This window comes from Lonchura striata, chromosome 1 (genome assembly GCF_046129695.1).
Source record: "Lonchura striata isolate bLonStr1 chromosome 1, bLonStr1.mat, whole genome shotgun sequence".
Lineage (NCBI taxonomy): Eukaryota > Metazoa > Chordata > Aves > Passeriformes > Estrildidae > Lonchura > Lonchura striata.
The window spans coordinates 91291905-91319030 of NC_134603.1; the positions used below are offsets into that span (position 1 = coordinate 91291905).

The window sequence follows — 27126 nt, forward strand, 5'->3', positions numbered from 1 at the left end:
CCTAGGGAGCAGGGCACATCACCAGCATGCAGTGCTCCCACCTGCTTTTTTGGAGAATGTAGTGGCAGAAGGCAGGAATGGAAGTACCTGTGAGGAAGGAAGAGGAGGGAAGGTACCTGGCTGCTCCTTTGGGGCCAGATGGTGGGCTGGTGAGAGTCATCTGTAAATTGGAACATGACAACACAAAAACAGCAGCAATCTTTAAGGTAAGATATAGGCAATGCTTTTTCTATCTAAGCAGAATGCTGGTATATTTATAATAATTGATTTCAAATTCCCTCTATAATTTTGCCAACAACATGCATTCAGGTAACAGGAGGGATGATAAAGTGGGGAGGGTTTGGGAAAATTCTCAAGATACAAAATATGTCTACCATGAATCTGCAGCAAAACATGTATTTGTGAACTAAAGTCTCATGTTCCCATTTATAAAGACAAATCTTCTCACTCAAATCTCAGTGCTGTTCAGTTTACTAGAAAAATAACGTTCTGGTTAAAAAAACAGCAGATGGGCAAACAAGGTAAAGGGCATTTAATTTTGGTTGCCTCTCCTCCATGCCAACACACTGCTTTGAAGGGACTGCAAGTGTGGGAGGGGAGCATATGTGCAATGTGGATTGTGCATCTCAGAGAGTATTTGGTGGTGAACGCAATCTCTCATTTCTTTCCTCTTTCTATGCACGACAGCTCAAAGGTCCACTCACTCCAGGGGTGGTTCCACCCAGCTATACTGGAACTGAAGGAAGCAAATGGAAACTCATGTTCTGCATGCAAACAGTGACTACAGAGCCACTCCACAAAACACTGTTTCAACCTTCAGGCTTCAGAGACAGTTCAGCACCCACTGAAAATGATGATGGAGGCTTCAGATGGCTCCATGACAGAGGCTGGAAATAAAGGTGTACTTCAACAGCACCCCAGAAGTTGCTTGGACCTTGCTGGAGTCCAAACCAGGGTTTTGAATGGTTCTGTTGAAGTGTTTTCTCAGTGAGCACTGGCAGAACCTCTGGCTAGTTGAACAATCACTGATCAAGGCAAGCAAAACTCTCGAATCTGCCAACAATGTTTCTGTATCTCAAAATAAATGTGAAGAGGCTCTACTGATATCAAAGCATAGGACTGTGGAAAGAGAGCTGATCTGGGTGAAATTCTGGTACTGTCACAGGGACAAACTGTGGTATCTATGAAAGAGAATGCTATCATCAAGACACATCTGCCACAATTGGCCTCTGGAATAAGTGAGAGCAACTTAGAAATTCAGCTTCACAGACTGAAAGTGAACAGCTATGTAGAGGATCTGAAACCGATGACACAAAAAAATGAACAGCTTAGTATTTAAATTCCTGCATCTCCAGCTGAAGACAAAAAACAAAAAGCTCTTTAAGGAATGTGGAAAGGATGGAATGAGAAACTACAGCAACTTGACTGATAGGCAAATGACAGACTAAAATAGGTGCTAAACAGACTTTAGCATAGACTCTTTAATTCAAGTGAGTACTCCATAATGAGTACTCACTATCACAACTGGCAAAGTGCAAGGGACCAACATAACTGACCTGGAAGTTAAGTAACAGCTTATTCCTTGCAGGACAGCCTGCAAGTCTAAACTCCAATGAGGCTGATGAACACATTCGTATCTCCAGTCCATTGCAGACCACCCTAGAGTCTGAGGACACAACAATAGCCATGAATGAGAAGGAGAATGAAGAAATCCATCTTCATCTTACCCAGAAATTTATCATTGATCCTTTTGGCTGTGACACAGCAAGAAGCAGTTACCCAAAATGATGGAATCCAAACAGCCTGAGAGACCCCAGGATTGGTAGGCATACAGAGTATATATCTGTATTGCCTAACAATGAGATGAGATGGTCCTTTTGGAAACCTTTAATCCATTTTCTGGCAAATCTTGGTGCTGCTACAGTTTGTCACCAACTTGAGTGCTTTGCATGTTCCCTGAACATCCAAAAGCAGAGAGAGAGAGATTTAGGTGGCAGTCAGCATTGCTGATACCAAGTATGGAGACAGTCAAGTTTGTTCCACTACTCCTAAGAACGCAATGGCAGTGTTGGTAGTGCTGGTGTACCTAGGACCCAGAGTGCTGTGACAGGCAAATAACTGCAGCAACGGTTAAAGCAGGAAACAAAATGCTTACAGCTATTCAGAGGCTGTAAGTATGACCAAATCAGATGCCTCTGTGGTGACCATAATCTGACAGAACTTGACTTGTCTGGAAGGGAGAAGACAGAGAGACATCCTTGGAATGGCTTTCTTAGGAGGATGGCCACTGGCAGATCAAAGATAAAGCAGCTGCATTCACCTGAATTCTTTCCAGTCCACAATATCCAGTCCCACACCATGGCAAACTTCAACTGCATTCTCAAGGAGAGATTTTGTGATAGTTCAAGCTCATCATCCCTTCCAGATTTTAAAGAACACCATGTGGAACAAGACCTCCTCTATCACACTAATTAAACCCTGTGCATGTCGCAGAAGACAAAATTCAGCCCTAAAGTGGGGCACACCCAGGGTGTAAAAGAGCATTGGGAGATAGCAGCAAAAATAAGGAGAAGCGCAGTTTCTCCTCCTGAAAATTCAGAGTAGTAACTGGGCAGCAGCACAGAGAAAACAAAACAAAATGAGAATTAGCCACCTTCCACACTTACTGAGCAGGAAGCTGAGCACAGCCCCTAATGAACATGTTTCTGGTCTCAAGTGGTTATTTGAATCAAGGCTATTTGAATAATTTGTGGACTATCACTTCAAAAAACAAAAAAGCAGTTGCAACTTTATACTAAATAACTAAAGTGTAAACTTGAAAACTGTGTCTGCCCATTACTGCCTCATTTGTGCTTGAGTCCTATTCCAATTTGCACTTAATTGGATTGCTATAGCTAATGGCAAAATGAGGTGTTAAATACATGTAGTCTGTAGTCAATTAAATTCAACTTAAATCCCAAACATGTATAAAGTTATGACTGATCAGTGCAAAGCTACTCAGCAGAAACTCAGCACAAATAAACTTATGAAAGACTCCTCCCCACAAATACATTGTGCCACTGACAGCTCCTCTGACACAGCAAGACTTAACTTATGATAAATTCCACAAAATTACATTTCTTAATCATTTCAGATAAGAAATAAACAAATCTAAAGTGATCTAGATGAACTGAAAGCCAAAATAAATTAACTAAGGGGAAAAAAGTACAGTCATACTTCACACAAATCTGTATACACAGGATTGTGATTTACAATAACTTATGTGAATATGTGCATATTTTTGTTTACTTGTTTGGCTCATGTATTTTCTTTTTTCCAGCAGCCTTCAGAGTCTAAAGCTTCAAATAAATAATTTTGTTTACTTCAGATTACCAAGAATGTGATCTATTCAGGCCTTTAAGAAACTAAAAAACCCTACAGTGGCAGAGGACAGTTTTAATTTGAAAAGAGTAACTTTATTACCTCAGTTATTTCTGTATCAATTCAATGTAAAACTTTATTTTTCAATTTCCAGCCATAAAAATTTAGGCTAGAAGCCAAAAATTAAGTCAAATCTCTTTGATTCTGAGATGCTTGAAAGCTGAGTGCTACCACCACATAAATCTCTGTAACCCCATCCCTTTCAGAGTACATTACTAAGCTTATCCTAGAGAATTTATCTTCCTTTATGCAAAGATGTTGCTGGGCCACACGTGAGAACAAATGCCTGAAAGCAGAGGTTAGCTCGTCTTCAGCTTGAACACAACCATCACAAAAAATCATCCAGAGCAATATTAATTTTGTGAGACCATCAGCAACAAGAGCAGACAGCAATACCTTATGTGCCATTGGATGACAATACCACTTACCTATGATACACTAAATAGAAATACATAAGAAATGCTTAATAGAAGGTCTAATTTGTTTAAAAGTTGATGCAAAAATTTGAAGGCCTGCTATCAAGCCACTTATGTTTTATCTCTTCCACCTTTTATAAATACATAGAACAGTCCCGGTACGCGTATGAGTTTATACCAAACATCTTGAAATATGAAACCATGTACAAATTTGGAGAAAAAAAAAGCTAAGAAAAATATGGACAAGATTTATAAAATCATGAAGGCAGTGGCTGAGTGTAGAACTGTTATTTAACGATTCAGAGTGCTTGAGCTAGGGCTGTTTCCTGTTGAAAATGGAAGGAAAATTGGAAATTGAGGAGAAAAAAATAAAATCTTGTATTTTTAATGTTATTGCTAGTGAACTACTGCAATTTGCTGCCAGAAAATGTTGGGTGCAAGAAGCATTTAATCAACTATACTCATAGATAACAGCTCCATGAGTATCTAGATAATAAAGGGATGAGGCAGACATCTCTAAATTCAATGTGTGTGGACTTCATACAGGGAAGATGCTAAAGAAAGTGGCCAGGCTTATGTGGTGTCCTTAAACAGTACATCCCACTCCCTCCCTTGGAGGCCAAATGCTAGGCCAGAGAGACCCTGCTGAGATCCACTTGGGTATGTCTTCTGCTTTCTAATCTTCAAAAGGTTTTGAAGTTCATTGTTTTGAAAGATAATAAACCTTCCAGGACAGAGCATCAACAATTTACAGAACTGTTCACAGATGTGTCACAGGCCAGATGGGCAGCTCACCGCCACTGAAAGGTGAATGTCAACCCAGAAAAAGCCAAAGCACTGACACCAGATACTAGAAAATATCTCATCTGCTAAATCCAGCAGCTCAAGAGAAGTGAGGCTGCTGCTGCTCCATTCCCCCAGGTCCAACTAGCAGTAAGGCTGAAAATATTTTCCCGAGAGGGACATAGACACAGATCAAACACACAAACCCCCATACATATGTACATATACATACAGATGGACATACAGGTCTTGGACAGACACTCTGAGCACTCCTACCTCATCCTGCTCCTTGATCTGGCTAAGCAGGGCAAAGGTCCACTAATGGAAATATTTCTATGTACCAAAGGTGGATCTCACCAGTAGCTTGGCTCAGCCACCCATGGATCCCAGACACCTCAGTTGCTGCACCTGGACATATTAGCCCTCTGGGTTGCAGCCCCACCCCAGTTACTGGCACAGAGCATTACACAACCCCCAAAAGCTTTTCCCCTGCATCCCCTAATGCGTTCTACACTCCCAGCTAGCAACTCTTAGTCCAAAAAGTGAACTGCAGAGCTGTTCCTTGACTCCACATGGTGACAGTTTCACTCCTGGACATGGGCTGGAGCTCTGCAGGTACAGGCCTGGGAGGAGACTGGGCAGGATCACTCTTTCTCTGAGTCCTTAATCTGGGTTTCTTCCTGTCCCTTTGCTCCTCCAAGCTGTGGACATGACCCCTTGTTGCAGAGGATAGATAGATATGATTGTTATCTTAGCTAGCCGAATGTCACTTCTACCCTTGGATGAATCATGGAGTGAAATGGACTGTTCCATCCCACCCCGCAAAAGATTGTGGCTCATCCCACACCTCTGTACCTGCCCCTGAAGCATCAGAGTCTGTAACCCCATTGGCCCATGCCTTGTCCCAGCCCACCTAGGAACCCCTGAAAAGGGGGCTCAGAGGGGCCATGCGGCCTCTTGGCCCTCTGCTCCTCTCTTGGACTTCTTCCCTCTCTTGGACTCCCTTCCTCCCTGGGGCTTCCCCTCTCCTAAACCCTCCGTTTCTCTCTCCCCTCCCCCATCCTCCTAAGCCCAGCCACGTGCTACGCCTGAGAGCACGAGGCTCGGGCATTCCTGAATTCTCCAATAAATCTCTTCCCCCAAGAGCAAGCTTCAGAGATCTCTGCCTCCCTACACCCCAACCGTGCAGAGGAGACTACTCTTCCCACAACCCCTCATGCCTCTCCCATGATGGGCCCAGTCATAACCTGGCAAAGTTCTGTTTGGGCTCCCCACTCTGTGTCTGGGCATCCCCACGGTATGCAGATGAGATTTATCACACAACCAAACATGCAGTCAGCCATTCTTGAAATGCAATGATTTTGCACCAACTTTCTAAGCTCTAACACAGAGATTACATCTGCCACAGGTCATGTTTCTTAAAATAAGATATGATGATCGGTCCGCTTCCTCAGCATGTGCTGGAAACGATCACATATTGCTCACCATAAACTGAGTATAGTTGTTAATGATTAGGTAAATCACATAATGACCCAAGGATTAGCACAGGCTGTGGTCAGCAATGTTCATGTCCCTGATGCTACAGCTTCAGCAATCTCATCAAGGTCAAGGCAGCTACTTGACTGGTTAAAACAAAGCCTTTGTGTCTCAGCTGAAGTGAGACATTACAGACAGGGCCCCTGATATGCAGACAGACATGCCTGGGGCCTCATCCAGTGCCCAGTCCAGCCAAGTCTTTCCACTGACACAGGAAGGCTTTGGACCAGCATCTAGAATGACAGTATTTTGCTTATTTTCTGTTTTAGTTTTTGGGTGTTATTACCTCTCTGTTGGTCTTCTGTTCCATTAAGTTGTTTTTGTGCTTCTTCAATTTTGTCTGCAAGAAAGAGAGGTCACTATTAAAATACAAATATAAAAAAGGCAAGATTGTAGTAAGTAATTTATGAAATCAGTCTTGAAATATCTGTTTATATTTAGGAGTGATATCATTCATGTGCAACTATGTGGTACATTATGAGTAATACAACCATATAAAATTTTATCATGTTTTACCAGGGAGGCTATTGACTTGTTAAATTACATGGAACCACAGAAAGAAAAGCACTGGCACTGGATCTGCAGTTAACAGCTAATCCCACTGTAGCTTCCTACCATCTATAATAATGTGTGCAGTCAGGGGACTCTTTGGAATAGGTATTATGTTGCATTACAGAGTGTTTTAATACAGTTTTGAAAAATGCTGTTATAGCAAGTCAATGTTGCATTAAGCATAGTGAGAAGAACAGCAAACAGGATTTGCTAAGTGAAGCAATGGAGCCAATAGTCTCATAGGAGAGCACAAGGGGCGAGTGGTAGCCCCTATCTTATTTCTCAGTGAAACAACCAGAAATTCCCACACACAGAGAGCAGAAGCAAAAGGAGGCCCTGAGTCTTTACTCCCAGTCTGTCTTTGCAGTTCACCTGCTGCCCCTTAGACACACTGGTGTTGGAAGGAGAGTTGTGTGTTGCACAGCAGGTCCCATGGAAAGAGGGGTCCTTGTTCTACATGTGTGCACGTTTGCATGTGCAGAGCAAGAAGCAAGAAAAGGTGCAAATGGAGTGAATAAAAATTCGAAACCAATCATCTTTTGATAGCAAACAATCCTCTGAGTGGGTTCAGGATAAAAGGTTATCTTGGTAAGAAGCAGCAGCACTGGGAAAGGCTGAGGTCTCTCTTGGCATTCTGAGCATCAAACTATGGCCTAACTGACCAAGATCTGAGCTTGGAACATGGCCTTCAGATGTAAACAATCATATTCTAAAATACCTGTGAAAACCTTTTTTCCTGGTATTATTTTTTTTCCTCTTTTCCCCTGGTGGGGTCAGTTTTTACTGAACTAAATTGAAACAACAGAATACAACTGGATTCATCCTAAATCTCTCAGACTCTATTGGTGCAACTCAAGAAATGCCAGACTTCATGGCTGCCATACACAGGAGAAGGATGACAGCCCTGCAAAGCCCTCACCTTTTCCTTTACATGGAGGCTTTACTCAGTCTGACTTTTACTCAACCTTGCTATACAACACAAGGTTTCAAAAAACGGCTTTTTCCTCAACACAATTCTTAAGAAGTGGGTTTAAATGAATTCTCTATTATTTATCATGTTGGAACTCAAGCATTTTGCAATCATTTATTCACAGTTGAAGTCTGATATGGTTTCTTGATTATTTCCTCCATAGAACCAATTAATTATAACTGAATCAAACCATTCTTGCAGCTTTTAAGACTGACTTTTGTCAAGATCACTCTAGTTCTGTATTTCTGTTTTTCAGAACAAGTACCAGGTTTCCTTTCTCATTAAATTTCAGTAATTTTTCTGCTGTACATTGTCCCATAGAATGAACCAGAACATCTCACAAGGGTGCTAACTGAGCAGACTCCCAAAGCTTCTAATGAGAAAAGACCACCATGGCAATTTTAAAAGCCAAACTTCTTCCTGCTTCCCCTGGAGTTAGTGAGACATACATACATATTTAACAAAAAGTCTTATCACATTTTCTTTTGTACTTTTCTTTTGACTTTTGTACATTTTCTTTTGACTTACTGGCTGCTGAAGACAAACACAAATCAAAAAGATCACAATCCTTAACCATCTCTTTACCAAGCCAGTTAAGCAGGCTTACTTTAAACATAGAAGATTCGATATTTAGTGCTTTCCTGGGTTAAATACTACAGCTGAAATACTAAATGTATTCATACATTTTTTTTCTGTATAGGAAGGTATTTAAATAACCATTTCCAACAACAAAAAAAAAAAAAAAAGAGGAAATGTAAACAAAGCATCTTTTATATACGTGTGCCACTAATACTACCAGAGGAAAATGTATCTTGCAATCTTACACAATTTTTCCAGACTGTTGCTTTACAGAAAGGTGACAAAATAAGCAACTTACAAAGTTGCAGGACAGCCGATAAAATATATGAACACACAGGAAAAAAAGAAATATCAACAAATTACCCATGCAAATGGTGCTGCAGGTTTTAGCAAAAAGACAACAAGAAATCAAATCAACAGTTTGGCTCTCAAACTCATGAGAGTTCCCTATGCTTAGAGATATATTTAATGCACAATATATGGTGTTTCAGCTCTCAGAGTAAATGTTTTGTCATGAAAACTTACACCTAATTACATAGATAACTGTAGTTTTATTATTAAAATTATCTGCATATATCATATAAATGCTACAAGAAATATATATGTTTAAATTCACAATCCCCCTACTTTTTAGAGAAAAATTACTTAAGTATTTTGGAATCACACTACATGAGATTGCCAGAAAGATTAAAGGCTTTGATTTCCATAACTGAATACTCTGTCTTTCTTATTGGAAAAAAAAATCAGTTCCTATCAGTAATTCCCAACCATTTCTTGGTCAGACTGTAATCCCAAAGAAAGAACCACAGATAACAGAAATAATAGCTAGGTAAACAGGTAACTGGTACACAGCCAGAAAGCTTCCTACACTTCCTGCCTCTCCTGATTTTCCCCAAGGAGTTATTTTTGCTGTGTATATTTCTTCATACCTATGGCAGTATTTCTGTGTAGAACAGTTTTGAAAATTCTGAACGCTGAAGAATCTTGGTGTTGGTGCTGGAAACCAAAACCAGTAATCTGGACTGTAAATGACACATGGGTAATAACACCAGTTTGGGGATAAATGCTTTGTTAGGGTCTACATCCTCCTAATGGCCAGCATATCACATGCTACCTTCTCTGGCTATTGCACTGAGGCATGTCCAAACCATCGCACAAAATCTGCAGCAGCTGCTTCCTGCCCCGCTGCATTTTACAGCTACAGATCCTACACAGGCAATTGCCTGGCAGACCGCTGTGTTTCAGGCTGGAGGGAAGAACTGGGTTATCCCTAAGGGCCATGGAGCAGGTGGCAAGAGCAGGCTTACAGCCAAGTACCCCAGCAACACCAAAAGGCAGCCTCCCCAGGTCTTCTGCCAACTCCCACACCAGCAATAACTTGCTAACAAATTTATATTATCCAGACATTGTGTGCCATTAAATTAGTTGTATGTCAAACATCTTAAGTAAAATTATTTCTGATAACATCCCACATTCTGTCATAATTATATAGGTGCTCTAATGGTGCACACCTTTGAAAACGCTTTATAAGAAAAAATACAATACACAAAAAATCATCTGTAAAGCCCAGGAGGAATGGAAAACCAAGAACTCCTCTATTTAATTGCAAATAATATTACCCAATCCAATAATTGTTTGGTTTAATATTATTTAAGAATTAAATCTGTGATACTGTCTAACCTGCACATTTTGCAAAGGAAACATTTCCTTATCACTGGAATATTATCTACTTATGCTAGGATAAGAGAAAGACATTTAACTAATGGGAATTTCTAATACATGGTAGGTATGGCACTATCTTAATTTCCCCTAAGTGCCAGAATATTACATATCTTGACTACTCTCCTAACGGCCCCAGCCTTCAGCAGACAGCCTCCTTGAGCAGCACACATCTAGAAGCAAATGATAGTGATAGACACACTGTCATTGAAGATGGGACACTTCTCACCAAGCACTTACTAGAGGGGAAAATGTGGAGGCACAATGAAAGAGAAAATCATCATGTACATCACTGTAGAGAATGGAGATTCCATGTGACAGCACTGCAACAAGCCACAGAGTCAGCTCTTGGCCATCCCAAGCACGTGCATGCCACAAAAATGCAAATCAAAAGTAGCATAATGTAATAGTTTTATTTATACATTTTATATATAAATAATATATACACACACATACCTGCATATGTGTAAAATGAAACAACATGCACAATGGTTTTCCTTACACCAGCATGAAACCTTTTCTTGTTATTCCCCATCACAGCTCTCCCAGCAGGTATCTGCTGTGTGGAAATACCATCAAATTCCTTGAGGTTTTAAATATGTAATGTAACTGTGCTTTTTAGGAATGCAAGGAAGGAGACTGGCATGCAATAAAATACGCTTCTTGTTTTACACACCTCCCGCTGTGATAGATCATTACAAGGATACCAATAGCCTGAATTAGATATGGTGGCACTGCGGTGGGGTTTTAAATGAAAAAATAAACCAGATTTTTCAACAGCTTTACACTTTACAGTCTCTATTTTTGGTATTCACTAAGAGCTAAATCTTCGCAGATTTTAATTAATTCATAAATAAAATGTAATTTACAGCTTATTTTTCCAAAGAGATTATCCAATTAATGTATAAAACCTTGAATACGTCTAGTATTCTATGTATCAGATATGCATTACAAATTTTCAGAGAGATTTTAAAGGCCTTACTTAGAGGGTCAGTTAAGGAAAATAAAGGCTTACTAATTTCAGCAGCAAAAGCAGAAATACTGAAAAGCATAAGGTTGGCAAAGTATAAAACCAGTAACTTACAACAGCAATTTAAGCTGGAGCACAATGTATTTTCTAGTAGGGTGTTTGCAGGTTTTGTTTTTTTCACCTCTCTGTTTCTGTTTTTTTTTTTCTTTTTGCTCGCAAGTGTCCCCAGAGCAGCCTAATGAGATGACTTTGTCCTGTTGAACAAGTCACCCGCCCCATAGAGGAAGACCTACTTTTAAGCCTCCAGGAAAGCTTACAAGGGAGTGGTTGGTATAAATTCATTAAGCTTTAGCAAAGCATCCAAACAGGAGGATTTTTCATTGCACAGATTTATGTGTGTCTGTATCACTGTAAATAGGATAATTTTTTGGCTTCTTATTTAAGATGTACAACTGCTGCCCTGAAACAGTAAGTGTTTTGTTGCATTTGGGTTTTTAATCACAAATATTCTGTTTACAAGTAATTGGAAAATTATCAGATTTAGACCATTTTGGATGTTGAGAACAGGCTATGACATCAAAACTTTTAAAAATACAAGCATTATATCTTGCCTAAAAGGCTAGAGTTATATCTTCAAATATTTAAGCAAAACAACTGGAAGGAAAATATCAGCATATTTTTTCCCTTCAGTTAAAGACAAGAACAATTCTCAGGCCTTAGGCCTGAGTCATCCTAAAAATACCTCCTGCAAAACAGCTTCAGATGGCAGCAGATTCTCTTCTTGCTTTCTCATAAATCACACTCTCTCTTACCTTGCTGCATCAGAAGACATTTGAAAAGTAATTTAGAAAATCACTTTGCTTTGGTTTTAAGATGGACACAAAGAAAATTCAATTATTTTTTCTTGCATTGATCATCTAGACCAGGGGCAGAAAAGAAAATCAAAGTGACAAAATATTCTTCAGCTGAAGTACATTAATGCAATCAGTCTTTATGCACTGAGAAGCATTACTGAAAACAATTGTCAATGGGATTTTATTTGAGGGGGAGAGAGGTGTGCACAGCTTAAGAACAACACTGATGAAAGTAACAAATACTCCATTTTGCATCCACTACTTAAATTCAGAGAGCAAGTGAAAAGAGGTTGAGTCCCTGCATGAAAATCTCTGTCTTCAGACTATCGAAACCTACCAGGCTCATGTGCAAGTAACAAAGTGCTTCACATTTCATTGGATGAGAAGTGTGCCTGAAAGCATCATTAAATAAATTAAACTAACAAATTAAAAAATACCCTGAGCAGGAGACAGGTGCAGAATGGCACATCTTATGAATCATAGAATAGTTTGGGTTGAAAAGAGCCCTTAGAGATCATTTAATCCAGACCCCCAGCCACCGGCAAAGACACTTTCCACTAAAACACTCAAAAGCCCAGCCAGCCTGGCGTTGAACATCTCCAGGGCTCAGATTTGACACAGAGGACCTGAGCCCTGCCCCACATCTCATCTGAGCCATTTCACACCTCCCCCAGAGGGAAGACCAATGCTTGAAGCAGCAGTGCCCATGCAGTGCAGGTAGGGCAGGAAGGGCAGCCACATGAAGCCAACGAACAACGAACACCGCAAAGATGATGCAAGCTTGGAGCATTTCCCAGATGGCAGGTTCTCATGGCACAGGAGGCAGTGTTTAATCCCAAGGCACCCTGCCTGCAGCTGTGGGTACCCACCTGGGACTGGGGAGCATGCAGAAGCGCCCACGCTCCACTGCAAGGGGGCTGTGATGCTTGTCTTTCCCTTTTGCTAGGAGGAGGAAAGGCTCTTTACAACCTGCTAAAACAAGAACGCCGTAGTCCTAATGTGTTTTGGTTAACTGAGGTGAATCGCAAGACTTCCTTTAACCAGCTCATTAAGGAAAAATAAAAACAAAAAAAACCCTAACCCAAAACCGCAGAGTCTTGTCTGTACAAGGAGCCCAGGTTAATCGGGAGGTGGTGCAGGCGGTGGGATGCTGACTCTTGGGGAGCGTGGAGGTTCGGCAGGCCCCTGCACATCCCCACACCGCAGGAGAGCCTACAAACCTGAAACCAAACCAGCCAAGCCGGGGTCCTGACTGCCCCCCGGGCATGGAAACACTGTCCCTCAGTGCTGAAGGAGGGGAACCTGCACCTAGGGTGCAAGGGCTGGCAGACACAGGCAGCTGAGGATGCCTTTGATGGCCCCATGTTTCCACCACTGCCCTCCTGCCACAAAGCAAACACCTTCAAAGCTGGCAGACAGCAACGAGAAGGCATTTCATGAAATCCACTGGATGAGGCACTCTTCTCACTCAGATTTAAATCTACTTTTAATTAGAAACCACTCTTCTGTCCCCATACACTTCCTTTTTCCAGTTTAATGAAGAACACTCAAGATTAAAAGGAAGAGATCAGATGAGAAAAGACAGTCTTTTCATCTTTATAATTTCATACTGTGGGAACTTGACACTTTTTGGCATATGGCTTGTTTCGTGGTTTCTCCTTCCCAGTTAGGGCTTATAGAATCACAGCACCACGGCTTAGCGAGTTGCCAAATGCTGAACCTGATAACTGATAGCACGGATGTCCCCAGCCTACCAAAAATGCAAGGTAAAACAGATTAAATCTGAAGTTTGCCCAGTATTACAGGGTCTGAAGACTGCACAGGAGTAAAAAAGATCTCTTAAAAACAATGTAAATTCAAAACTCTTAACAACTAGTAGGGTGATGCAGCAGCAGTCGTCTTATTAAGAGCTTTAAATTACTTTTTAAAATATCTAAAATGATATTTTAAACAATTTAAAATGTTCCACTAGTCATTAAAACCTTGACTAATGATCTGTTTGATCGGTTTTTCAGAAAAATTTGATGCATTTTCATTTTAATGTCAACTTTGAATGCTTATCATACTCCCTGCCATATGTAATTATTTGCATTTAAAAATGAAGAATTCATGACAGATACTTTATATAACCCTGCTGAAAACAGAAAATGAAAATCCTCCTTTTATTATGCTTCATTTTAAGAAAAAAACTGTCTTGCATATTTGAAAATACAATCTATAATCTCCAGTTTAAATTTTTATCAGCAATGATCTGCTGTACTGTATATACAATAAAACAGTCAATGCAAAGGCTGTATATAAATTAAATATATAATGGCTTTATTCTTGCCATCACATATATTACTCAAATACGTTAAGGGCTCCTGATGACGTTGGCAAGGTGTATGTACATAAATTACATAAGCACTTTACCAAACTCTGTCCCTGTGTCATTTTTTTGTGACTGGGGAGCTTTCAATCTTGTATGTGTTTGTTTGTTTCCATGTTTTGAGTTTTTATTATGATGCTTCTAAACTTTAAAAACTGAGCACAGGAGCGGGTGGGGAGAAAGAGAATTTCTGGATGACTGTCACCTTACAGAAGGATATAGCAAACAGCAAGGCACCTGTGGGGAGAGGCAGAGTAGCTGCCAAGCATAAAATTTCAGAAGTGTAGGTGAAGTATCTTCAGAAATACCTCCTGCCTGGCACCTTCTCAGCCAGCCTAAGCCAACACACAAGGGTGGCACTTGCCAGGGCTAATTCCTTCTCCACCTGCCCCACAAGGCCAGGTGATCCTGCATCCTGTGTTTGTTTCTGAGAGCACCCAGCTGAGTAGCCAGAGATAATTCCTTTACACTTTGTCTCCCTCCAGTACCGAATAACAAACACAAGTACTGATTGCATTCCATTTGCATAGCTCCTAATTAGCCATCTAGCACAATAATTACCCTATCGCTATGCTGATCCTACGGCATTGTTCTATCCCACTGCCAAATTTCAGCTGCCTACCTAGGACAGGGTGATTATTATCACTAAAATCTGCATAGTAATTACTTAACAGCCTCTAGGGTATTCATTGTTCCGAGGCTGAGTTTTGGCTTTCTGGGTGTTTTTTCTATACCTAACCCAATATCAGTGTTAGAAGTTAAAAAATTAAAGCCATGAGTTGCTCTAGTTCACCACCTTCTCCAAGTTGCAGCCAGGAGCACCATCATACCTTCTGCACTGAGACAGGCTCCTTCCCTTGGCAGGTTTACTGGCCTATGATCTGTTGTCCCCAAATCGGAAAAAGGTGTGGTTTTCAATTATATATTTATTTATTTATTTATTTATTTTTAAGTCTGACACAGAAATTAAATAAACGCCATTGAAATAACTGAAACCATTAAAAAAAAGCAACAAACCAAACTGACAGCTTTTCTACTCACTGGAAACATATCAAAATAATAATATGTGCAACCCAAAAGATTTTGTTGAATTATGTATTTTCTCAAATACTTATCTTTAACCAAAGCAACAAACAGTGGAGCCAGCCACTCCCCAGCCAAACAGGGGAAAACGTTTCCATGCATCTTTCTGGTACTCTGAAAGCACTTTTTCTCAGTTGCATGGCTGGTGAGGGAGGGCTTGCCCAACACAAAAAGGCACAAAACTGGTTCAACAGGAAGAACAACACTAAGAGTTGTTGTTTCATCACCTGAGACAACAGTGTAGAGGCTTTCTGCAAGTTCTCTGAGGGGTCAAACTTCCCTGTAATTTCTTCTTCTATTTCTGAACTTCCTCAAACACTATCGAGTTTACAAGGCAGACATCAGGTAAGTAGATGCATTCAGCACAAGGAACCTACAGCACCAACAACCCTGTTGATGCAGAGATTATTTTTCTTAAGATTAGCATATACCCTTAAAAACTATCTCTTTACTGAGATTCTAAAGTATCTATAGAAATGGTTTAAAATATGAGATCTTTAGTAGGACTTTGGATACTGAAGTTCTTATAAATACCTGATATTAAGAAGGACAATAAATAGTACTGCTGGCTAAGGAAAAAGGAAGTTTTTGATGACTAACAACCAAAAGAAATTGAAAGCCCACAAGAGAATCCAGAAGTCCAGTCCAACATGTTGCCTCCAATGGCAGCTGACAGCAGAAATTGAGGGAAAAGCAGAGGACTAAGTTGCAGATTCTGAAAACAGGCAGCTCTGAAGTGAGCTCCAGGAGCTGTTCTTAAACTTCTTGGGTCCCACAGATTATTCCTACATTAGTTTCTCCAAGTATCATTTGAATATATGGGAGCTTTTCATACTGCTTTTCACATCTTTCTTCAAACTTCAAATAGCCCCCACTACTTAAGTCATTCCTTGCACAAAAACTGTTCAACAGACTTACGACCTCTGGCAGCTTTTGTGCTGCTATTTTATCCTTTTTGGAGGTAGAAGTGAAGAAGGGAAAGACAATCAGAAGGAAGACATCAGAATCAATCCCACTCTTAGAAATGAAGGCGCACCATGACAGATATGTTTTTCTGTACTACTGCCATAAATATTCCTAATGCTTTATTTGCTTTTTGACAGCTAGCAAGTATATGTGACTTTGCCACACAAATACATGACCCCCAGATCTCATGCCCAAGTGTTAACAAGCAACTCAATTTAAATGAAAAGTTTAAATATTTTTCTGATGGACATCACATTTATCTGCACTGAATTTCATTCGTCATTTTTGCAATTTGGTTGCACAGCAACCTAAAGTCATTTTGAAAACCTTTGCAATTTCATTTGCATCTTCATCTCCCTTGATAACTTCCATCAAATCAGCAACATTGTCACTTCCTGTTCTTTTCCCGGATCACTTAAGGGAATGGGAATTGACAGTAGCACATTTCTATTAACTGTAAAACAGCAGGCGATGTTTGTCTGCTAAGGAGCAGGTATTGACTGCAAAATGTGTAAATATCAGCTTCTCAGTAAATTTACACACAAGGGATTTTCTGCTGGGCTATACTGGGGGTGTTCACTTGATACTGTGCCTTCTTTAAAACCTTGCCCTTATTTCCAACCTGTCTTTAAAATCCAGCCTGCCCAAACACTGTCATTCGTACACCATATACAGCCCAAAGTACAAAGCGCCTCTGGGTCACCACCTCCAGCCACTCCTTCCTCACCAGCTCCTGCCTGTGCTGGAGCATCTTCATGTAATACCTCAGCAACTGGACCAACTCTGACAAACAGCTTGGGGCTTTTCCACACTGCAGAGCAGCTGCCTTTTTATGCTATTCGGTAAACCCCCTTCCAGCTGGGCTGCAAAGTCACACCTTCAAATACAAAATCACTCTTTTAGCATAACTAAACATTAAGCACAAAATCAAAGTTTTTCATTAACTTGACTAAGGTATCTCATTTTTTGCTTACTTGTTTTTCCAATAACTTAATAAGTCTTAATGTCAGTCTAACATATGAACCGTCATAACAGCATCAGTGAGTCTTAGTGCTAGAAAACAAAAAACCTGAAAATCCACAATTCACTTGCTATACTAGACCTTGCTCTACAGACTTCGTAAGCTTACTTTTCCATAGTAATTTTCTATTTTTGCCCTGAATTTTACATGCCAAATAAAACATTCCTAGCTACAGCTTTAAAGTAAAAAACCAACATCAGAAACCAGATTCATAAAATGAAAAACACCTTTGAAAAGATAGTCAATACAAGCTGATGTACAACTAGGTGTACCTGAAACAAAACTTCAGCAAAGGCACAAAGATACGACATATTTCATGTTAATAATGCGCTGCAGCCACGAACAGGGGCTTAGCCACTTTAAGAGGCTTACAAACCAAATAGCCCTAGGGAGTTCATGTTCTTTCCTCTGGGCAAATTATAAATTGGTGGTGATACATATTAAGCCAATACCTCATTTCAGTGACTCGTTTTACCCTTTTCCTCTATCTGCTCCCATCCTCCTTCAAGACCTGAGTCAAAAACTAGGTCTAGAGTATCCCAGTGAACACATGTGCTATTCCTGACAAAGATGGCAGGAGTGAGGATAAAGCATCTCTCCAGAAACTGATCATGCCCTACCCGTGTTTAGGCAGATCCTAAGAAGAGCAAGTTAGAGAGGTGTGGTGATTACCCTACATCATCCAAATTTTCCCAGACACACCACTAGGAATGACTTGGGAAAGGAGGGGACCAACCAGCAGGCTTTCAGTGAGGAAATCAGGCATGCCAGGGAAATGTTTGGTACTGAAAGGACAGTTTACATCATTATGAAGGGATAATTTCTGGTCACAAACACACACCAACCTGCTGAGGTTGTGCTTGGCTTTAAGCACCAACCTGGTTACCCTACAAACCACATGAGCCATTTTCAAGCTCCCCTCTGCTTCTCTTCTCCAGGAAGATTTCTGCTTGGAGCAGGATTGTGCTGGTCCCAAAGTACTTGTTAAAACCTGTCTCCAGCACAGCCAGCTCTCTCTCTCCTCCTCCATGCCTGCTCCAGCTGGCCCTGGGAGCCAAGAGGGGAAGCTGGCCCCAGGGCCACCCCTGCTGCAGCCTCCCTGCTCCTGGTCTCACTCACAGGCACCCTGCCCACCCATGTGGACAGCAGTGCCCTTGTCCCTGACCACTGCAAGAGTCGTATCATACAAATCCACTAAAAGGGAGCAGAGACAAGTGAATTTATACAGAAAGGGAATAGAATAGTGAAATCTTTAATCAATCCTCCAAAGCAGAGTCACAACAAAAATTGTTTTTCTTTCTCTCTCCTCAAGGAGGGCTGGGAGTTTTTAAAATATTTGCCCAAGATGGCAATCAAAATCAAATCTGAAGAAAAAATCCTGAAATGCTGTTTCTCTCCCCCTCCAAGAAAGATAATACATTCTCTCCCAGGACATAAAAGAAAGGAGGCTGAAGTATCTGTTATTCCTTTTTTGATTATCTCCAAGATAACCTTGGATAAGAAATCAGCTCTTGAAAAAAAAAAAACCTGGAATATCGACACTGCAAATTTATCTCATTGACTTTTATACAAAAACCCATAGTTATTACAAGTAGCTGAAAAGGTTTTGTTTGGTAAATAAATAATAGGAAACAAATATGGCAGTGCAGATAGTTAAGTGTATTATTGATATGCTATGAAGTGTTTTGAAAGATGAAGAAAAAATTTTATAGATCAATTCACATTCACCTCATCCCACAAGAAGTACAGTTCTTATTGCTTTGGAACAGCAAGCTATTATGAATTATTTAAAAAAACCCACAACAAGTAAAATCTACACCAATCGAAAACCCAGCCCTCTTCCCTTCTTTTGCTAGGCTCAGTGGTGAAATTTTCTTTCTGTACTTGCAAGCTCAGAAAGATAATTAATGAGCTACTTCTTAAACACCTACGAAATGATGGCACTCTGCAATGTGAACATCACCCAAGTGTTTTTTCTCTGTTTTATTTAGAATTCACACTCAATTTTGTGCTGTCTGATTGAAGATGAGGGGGCGGTGAGGAACGTGGGGGAGAAAGCCACAGCAAGCTGCTGCACACACCAGCCTGATTCTGCATTTGGAAGTGAACAATTCAACCTGGAGAGAGCTTACTTCAACAACCATGTGCCAAAGTGAACATCCAAGGATTTCAAGTCCTTAAAGAAATTATTTCTTGGCCTTTGACATAAAGATTTTACATTAATTGACCCCATGCCACAACAGAGCAGAAAGAATTACATGCAACTTTATTAACTAATTTACAGTAAGATTTTTTTTGTTTTGTTGGAACAATGACTTCTGGAAAATTTAGTGGGTAGGAGAAGAGATTACCAGAATGAGACACTTGACTAAAACAATGGAAACGAAAACCCAGTAAAATGTCCTGAAACTGCTTTTTGGTTTTGTTTTTATTAAGTTTGTTCAGACATTTTCTTGGTAGCACTAAAATTAATGATTCAAGAAACAGTCCCAAATTTACTGAACTATTCAGATTTTAAATGGCATGTCCTCCGTTCCCCTAAATATACTCTAATCTATTTATTTCAGTTTTAAATGTTGTACCTATTTATAAAAGTATTTCTCTCTTTTTTTTCCCCCAACAGTTCAGCTAAAATAAATTCCTGCTTGAAGTTTCCACATTTCCTGGCAGAAAAAAGGTGAACTGAGACAAAAATTGTGCATGGTTAATAGGAAGAAAAGTAATATTGGATACTTTACTTGCACAAGGAGGGGAAGGAGGACAGAGAACAAGGCCAACTGGATGACCTCTCTTGCTCTCTGATTTCTCTTCTGAGGAAGTTCACAGTGACTAGTAAACCACTGAGCCTCCCGAGCCTGAGCACCTGGAGCTGTGTTGAGGGAAAGGCTTGGTCAACTTCTCACTAAAGCTTACATCTTGAACATTTCAACCAAATTAAGAAATCATAGTGATGGCCTGCCAAGGAACAAATGTTGCTTCCCTAAGACTTACTCTTCTCCACTTATAATCTTCTCCAAATTCACTTTGCTCATCACAGAAAACTGCTGGAATGACTGGATTTTCTAGCACAGCAGAAACATGAGGAAGGCTGGGGTCCGGGCTCCTCAGTCTCTCTCAGGTTTTCTCTCTCACCAACCCCTCTTCAGCCAAGAATCACACCAGCAAGACCAAGTTCTTCCCACCTACTGCCACCAGATTCACCTGGTGCTGATACTTAGGGCTGTGAGTTGTGGGCATCTACCAAATGCATAGATCTGTTATTGTCCCTGTGAACTACAGTAGGTCAAAGGCTTCTGATGGCTCTGACTTGAGGGAGACCTCATTTTCCTCTCATTCTTTATAGTTCTCAACAATAGACATAGTTTGCTCCATGTGGAAACTGATGAGAGAAGGAAAGGACACAGGAAAACAAAGGAAGAATAAAAGATAGCACAGGGGAAAAAAAGAAGAAAAATATTATTAAGTACAATACAAGGCATATAAGAAGTGGCTACACTGTAGAAATGACACACTGAAATGATTTGCTTCTTTTGCTTCCTTTTCCTGATAAAATGATAGATCAGTTCATATTTTGAGGAATCTACTTCAGAGAAATCACAGCAAGTAGGAAAATAGTAAACACATGATTTCCCATTTCCCTTTTTAACAAAATACTGGACAATACTTTATCAGTGACTAAACTTAATTAAAATAAATACTCTTACAGCAGATGACCTGATGCTTTCATATCTTGGGCAGTCTTTCTGTACAGCTTCATATTTTCTGTAGCTACAATTAATAAATACAACTGAATAATCTTGGGTTAATCCTGAGACAAGACTAACTAATTTCTTACAGATTGTCATGGTTTCATGCTGTAGAATAAATTTTAAGCACAGAATACTTTCAGAAAAATAAATAAAAGAATAAATCAACTAACCACATCCAAAAGTCAACAACACACCCCATACCCTTTCCATTAATATCAAGTTTATGGTTTAGGTGTTTAAATACTTCAGTTTTCATTTAACCATTTTAGTAATTATTTCCAACTATGTTAAACTGAGACAGTTTTATTTTTAAGAACTTCCAGAAATTATGCTTCATTCAAATTGAATACTCAACCACTATTCATTAACCTCAAGCCAGGATTCAGTAACAGAATCCAACCTTCATTACCAATTATCAACTAGATAAAATTTTCACACTCCTAGTAGATGATCTTCAAGATTTTGGTGGCTCTAATTTCATTACCTCATGTGCTACAGTAAACAGAAGATTTGGAAATTATCACTCCAAATTTAACACAAAAGAAAGGACAAATCCAGTGGCACTCATTAAATACCCCTTGAAAAATTAGTATTTAAATATGGAAAATTAGACAGAGTTTTAAAATTATTACCAGGATATAGTTCTGAGCATGCAAATAGCTTAATTTCCTGGCTTAATTCCCAGCTGAACTACAGGCTGTCATACCTTGCGAGTCACCTTCTTACAGGACAGCTGGAGGAATGCAACCCAACCAGCACATTAGCAGCCTAAATTTTGGACAACGGGAAAGTGTTTGTACCTGTAATGCTGTGTTACAACAAGAATGCTAAGATAAAAAGCCACAATCAAAGTACTGAAATACATAAAGAAAGAAATAGGTCAAATCCCTGTATCTTTTTAAAGTACTCATAACATTCAATTTATGACCTTTTGGTCTGTGGCTCTGAAGAATTGACCTGCAGGTCCTGATGACTCACTGAAAATAACCACACAGCACATAAAGTTCATTCCTGGGCACTTTGCTGGTTTATTTTTTTAATTCTTTGTAGGAAGGGTCAGTCTTTTCTGATAAAATATTAGGCTGCTTCTGGAAAAATACAGACAATACAACTATATCAGAAATAAAAAAAAGTTCAGAGCAAAACAAATACTTACAGGCCTGTAGATGATTCCCAGTGCAAAGATCTGAAACTTTATAGCAGTTTAATTTACAGAGAGGTGAGGAATATTTGAAATAAGAAATAGGAATATTTGACTTCTTCTGTCAAGCTGTAGGTCTTAGGAGTTGAACTTCTCACAAATTTCATGCTATCAATTTATCTCAGCTCCCATTTCCCCTCTGCATTCAGGCAGATATTTAAAATATATGTGTTTGAGATTTAGCTTTCCCACTGCAAATTAATTCTTTGATGAATTCTGTTTCAGAAACACTTTTGAACACAATGAGATATGGGCTCCTGGGCTTTTGTCCTGGAATACTGAAACTGTGTACTGGGGATTCTCAGCACTTTCTTTACTATGAAGAACACACCCTAGGTAAGGGCAAACAGATAACACTCTCAACGAAGCTCAAATGTGACTTTCAAACACCACCCAGCTACTAACTGCACTGCCTAAAGAGTAAAAAATCCACAAAACAAAATACCATGGTCCACAGCTGGTTCTTGCAAAATTGCCCACTGAACTCCTTGTTATTCTCCCTCAGAAACACTTTACAGGAGTCACTTTGAGACAGGATCCTGATAAATCACTCCGAATTTGTTTTAAATAACTGAGGAAAGAGTTAAAAACAATTCTGGTTGCTTTTGAAACTGATATCCTTTGTTTTGCTTGAGATGAAATACCATTACATGCATGCAATACCCTTTAAACTTGCCACTGCTCCAACAATAACTAAAGCTATTCTAAGAAACTACCCCCCAAAAGGAGATCACCACAGAACTACAGTGAGTTTGCTGCTGCAAAGCTGGATTATACTTGCAAAATATGCAAAATGCTCAGCCAAGCCTAGCTGGGAGTGACCTCAGTGTAACCACCAAAACATGACAGTGACTGCTGCTCACCAACTCCATCACAACCACAGTGATCAAACAGCAAGAGGATTGTGTCTAGTTTCAACACCAGCTTGCAGCTAAAGGTATTTTCAGCAAACTTGATACTCAACCCAAATAACTAAGGTGACATTTCTACACAAGAAAATTAAAATACTGCTAAGATTTAATGATTAAAGTAAACCCATGTGGTTTTTACCATGCATTTTCATGGTTACATCTCACCCAAACTGGAAACTTGTAGACTGATGAATTCACATTCTCTTGTTTGCTGATACAAACACTTCAGCTGGAGTCAGAAGCACACCTGATCACTGACACTTCAGTATTCCTTTTAAACAATACAGACTTTTAAACTTGTAAGCTGTTTCAAGTTGGCACCATTTTATTTCAAACCATCCCAGTTAATATAATTCAAGCACAGAAAGGAAGTTTTGTTTTGCAGTATTTTAGTTTTCACAAACCCATTCCCAGGCCCATCCATGCTGAGTCATCTCCCTCACTCTCCCCTCCACCTGACAGCTGCCCATGGCCCACAAGAAAACAAAGCTCCTGTTTTGACATCTGTCCCTTCCCAAATGAACCTCAAAGGACCACTTTGAACCAACCCAGCAAAAATGTTTTAAACAATGTTTTGAAACATACTGATGTTCCAGTAATAGCTATACAGTTTACAATGCTACATGTGGCAATATATATGACATGACTTCTAAGTCTTGATCTGTCTTAACATTTTAGAGATTGCTCTGACTAAAATTAAAAACATTGATAGGCAAAACGAAGCTCAATATTTTGCAAACTAAGCTGCCATGTCTCCCTCTACATATGCCTATGAATGTACACATTTTTAAGAATGCATAATTAACTGTAAGTAAATAGTTCTCAGAAACCAGAAAGCTAAAGTATTTATATCAAAAGCTGAATCTTTCTCACTTTATCTGCACAAATAAACCCACTGAAGCTGCCAGCTTTGTCAAAGTGAGCAAGATTAGGTTCTAAACATAAATCAATTTAAGCAGTCAGAAACCTACAAGAAGTACTAAAATTCTTTGCAGATTTCTACAAAATAAAAGCCACTGACACGTCTCTGGAAACAAAGTTTCCAGTCTCTGGAAACAAAGTTAGTATTTTCTAAGACAGCATTGCTACCATATTTCTATTAGGGACATATAAAAACTGATTACATTGCTGGTATTTCTAGATAGTATTGCAAGGGTGGTTTATGGATGGGGAATGGAGAGGCCATGGTGGTGAAAGGGGATACTGATCTTACAACTGCAATGTCATTCAAAATCCTAAGTATCCATCCACACTGGTCAGTTAGATTTCCATTGTTCTGATTTAATTTTGTTTGGATTAGTTTTGTTTATTTTTTTTTGTTTGTTTCTGTTTGGGGTTTTTTTCCTGGTTGTTCTTTTTTGCTTCCAAATTTTACTAAGTATTTATAGCCATAGAAGTCAGTAAAGTGACTTGATTTGTGAGGCACTACAATCAGACAGATCTAAGATAAAAATAAAACTCATTATCTTTAAGGTTGCTCTCAAAAGTCAGCTATCACACTGGCATCACAAGAAATTAATTCATCAGTATATTTTTGACAAGCAGTTTTTTCCTCCAAAAGGTCATTTTTCTAAATTAAGCTAAGTATTAAATATCTTTGCTGTTCTGTCACATATCTCAAACTTAACTCCTGAAATGTTTCCACAGTAATATCAAATTATGTTTGAAATAAACATATAAAAGAAAGTTTCACATGAATTTAAATTTGACATTTGCACTGTAAGCAATGTAAGCAAACACTAAGGTGTGTTTGTATGTTTTATAAACTACATTAATGGAAAATGTGCTTACTTGGTAAATACAGTATAGCCTAGTTTTGCCCAGAAAGCATCCTTGTTCTAGAACTCCCCTAAATGTACACTGTTAAGCATGAGAGGCAGCTCTGGAAATCACTGCTGTTCATATCACAGTCTGCTAGTGAAGGATTAGGACCATATTTACTGAGCATGTGCCAGAATCATAAAATAGTTTGGGCTGGAAGGGACCTTCAGAGATCATCTAATGCAACCCCCTGCAATGAACACCTTAAGGAGATCAGCTTGCTCAGAGCCCCATCCAACCTGACCTTGACTGTTTCTAGAGATGGTGCACCCAACACCTCTCTGGGTAATCTGTTCAATGTCTCACCACCCTCACAGTAAAGAATTTCTTCTTTATATCTAATATAAATTCACCCTTGTCCTATCACTAATTCTTTTGCATTAAGTCCTTCCCTTCCTTACTGAACTAGGAACCCAGACCGATATCCTGCACCCTGTGCCCTGCTGCATGACGCCTCTACATCCTCCCCTGTCTTTCCCCTCTCTCATCAAACAGTGCTGGAATGGAATCCACCAGAGCTGCTGCCCAGGACTTTGCTTCTGACTCAAACCCTGCCTCCAGAAGGTGCTTTGCTGGGCTCTTTCAACCAGCAGGGATGAAGCCTTGTGATGAACTCTGGAAAATACCCACCTTTCCCCTTCCACGTAAGGAAAGGAAACCTACCTGCAACACCAACAAGAAAAAGCAGCTCCACAGGATAAAAAACGGGAATCCTCTGCTGCCAAGCTGAATGCCAAAGACAACTTCTCTTTGTGAAAAAATACAGCACAAAGAACAAAGGTTCTCCTCCCCTTTTGCACCTACTGGAGGTTCCTCTGCGATGAGTGGATTTTCTGCAGTGCCTGCCTTCCTGGCAGGCGAGGGTTACAGGAGTGTCTTCACTTATGCAAGTTCATTTCTTGAGTACACAATTACCCAACACACCCAAGGCACTCTAAGGCTTTTTTTTTTTTTTTTCCTTTTTTGTTAAAGAAATATCAGTTCTTTTCCAGCTGGAAGATTTTTAGTTTTTTCAAACCTAGGTCTGTAAGCAAAACCATAGAAGTACTCTGAACGTGCTGCACTGAAACCCTCACTATTCCAGTAAAAGAGACATTAATTTCTTGGCAGCACAACTCTCTCCCTATGTACTGAAACGTAGGCTGAGCTCTAGACTTGCAAGAGACCTCGACATTCACAAGAACCTCCTCCATTTTCACCTGTGCACCTATCTTCCTCCTACAGAAGGTCATCAAGTATCTGCTGAACATTCCTTCCAAAGCCACAGAAGACACCTACGCCAGCAAGCCCCACCACCAGGAACAGACACCCCTTCTGCCATCTCACAGCACAAAATACTTGACTATGTTCTTCCAAAATTAAACACTTCAACTCATTTTGAAAGAGAAAGAGCAGGATATGAACACTTATGGGAGTATTTGCCCAGGAAAAGGCAATGGGGCCTTCTGTGGGAGATACCTGCAATTTTTCAGCTGCAATAGCATGTAGAACCTAACTCTGCATTTGAAAGGCCATCAGTGAAATCAAATACAGATCTGTCAAGCAGTACTGCATAGACCACAAGAGCCTTATTACCAGGATTCGTACCTACCACAGTTTCTTAAAAATACCTTCTGCCTCCTGAACAAGTCTTTAGCTAAAGGCCATTCAAAAACCATGGAAAGCTTCCCTTTGGGCACACATTCAGGAAAAGACACAGCAGGAACATTCTGTGTAGGTACTAGTCACATCCATCATCACTAGGTCTGTGCCAGGCAGAGTGCGACAGAAATCTCTGATCACATGTTGGTAGAAATAGGCCGTTTTTACTGACAACCTGAATAGCTGAAAGCATGAAGGAATCCAAATTATTCCAATGCTGATGTAAGATTTTAATCACACACGTAGGTTTTTAATCACACAGGTCTGAAGGAGACATGGGGAAATCACTGGGTGTTCATATCAAAGTCTGTTAATGCACAATTAGGACTGTATTTCCTGAGCAGTGTGCTGAATACATCTAAAAGGGAAAAAAATACTTAGTCCCTTTCTCTCAAGAAGTTTAACTTATCCATACTCTTAAAAAATACTGTTTCTATTTCTATTTCACAAGCATTGCAGATTCCCAAAAACCTGCATCTCTGCTCAAGACCCTGCACATCCTGACAAAGTCATTCTGTCTGTTCATGTGATGCACATTCTTTCCCCCCAAACACTATTTTTGACTA

The 27126-nt window shown here is 39.8% G+C and overlaps 1 protein-coding gene across 17 annotated transcripts in view; it reads right to left on the reverse strand.

Moving 5' to 3' along the window:
• Positions 1 to 27126, reverse strand: part of HIVEP1 (HIVEP zinc finger 1) — a 137307-nt gene that overhangs the window by 58380 nt on the left and 51801 nt on the right. For 16 of the 17 annotated variants that reach the window (XM_077785810.1, XM_077785794.1, XM_021536511.3 and 13 more), the window contains one exon: positions 6442 to 6495. The exons of the other annotated variant lie outside the window; for it this stretch is intronic. In XM_077785810.1, the coding sequence (XP_077641936.1) occupies positions 6442 to 6495 (54 nt within the window). The remainder of the gene's footprint in view (positions 1 to 6441; positions 6496 to 27126) is intronic. 17 annotated transcript variants of the gene reach the window in all.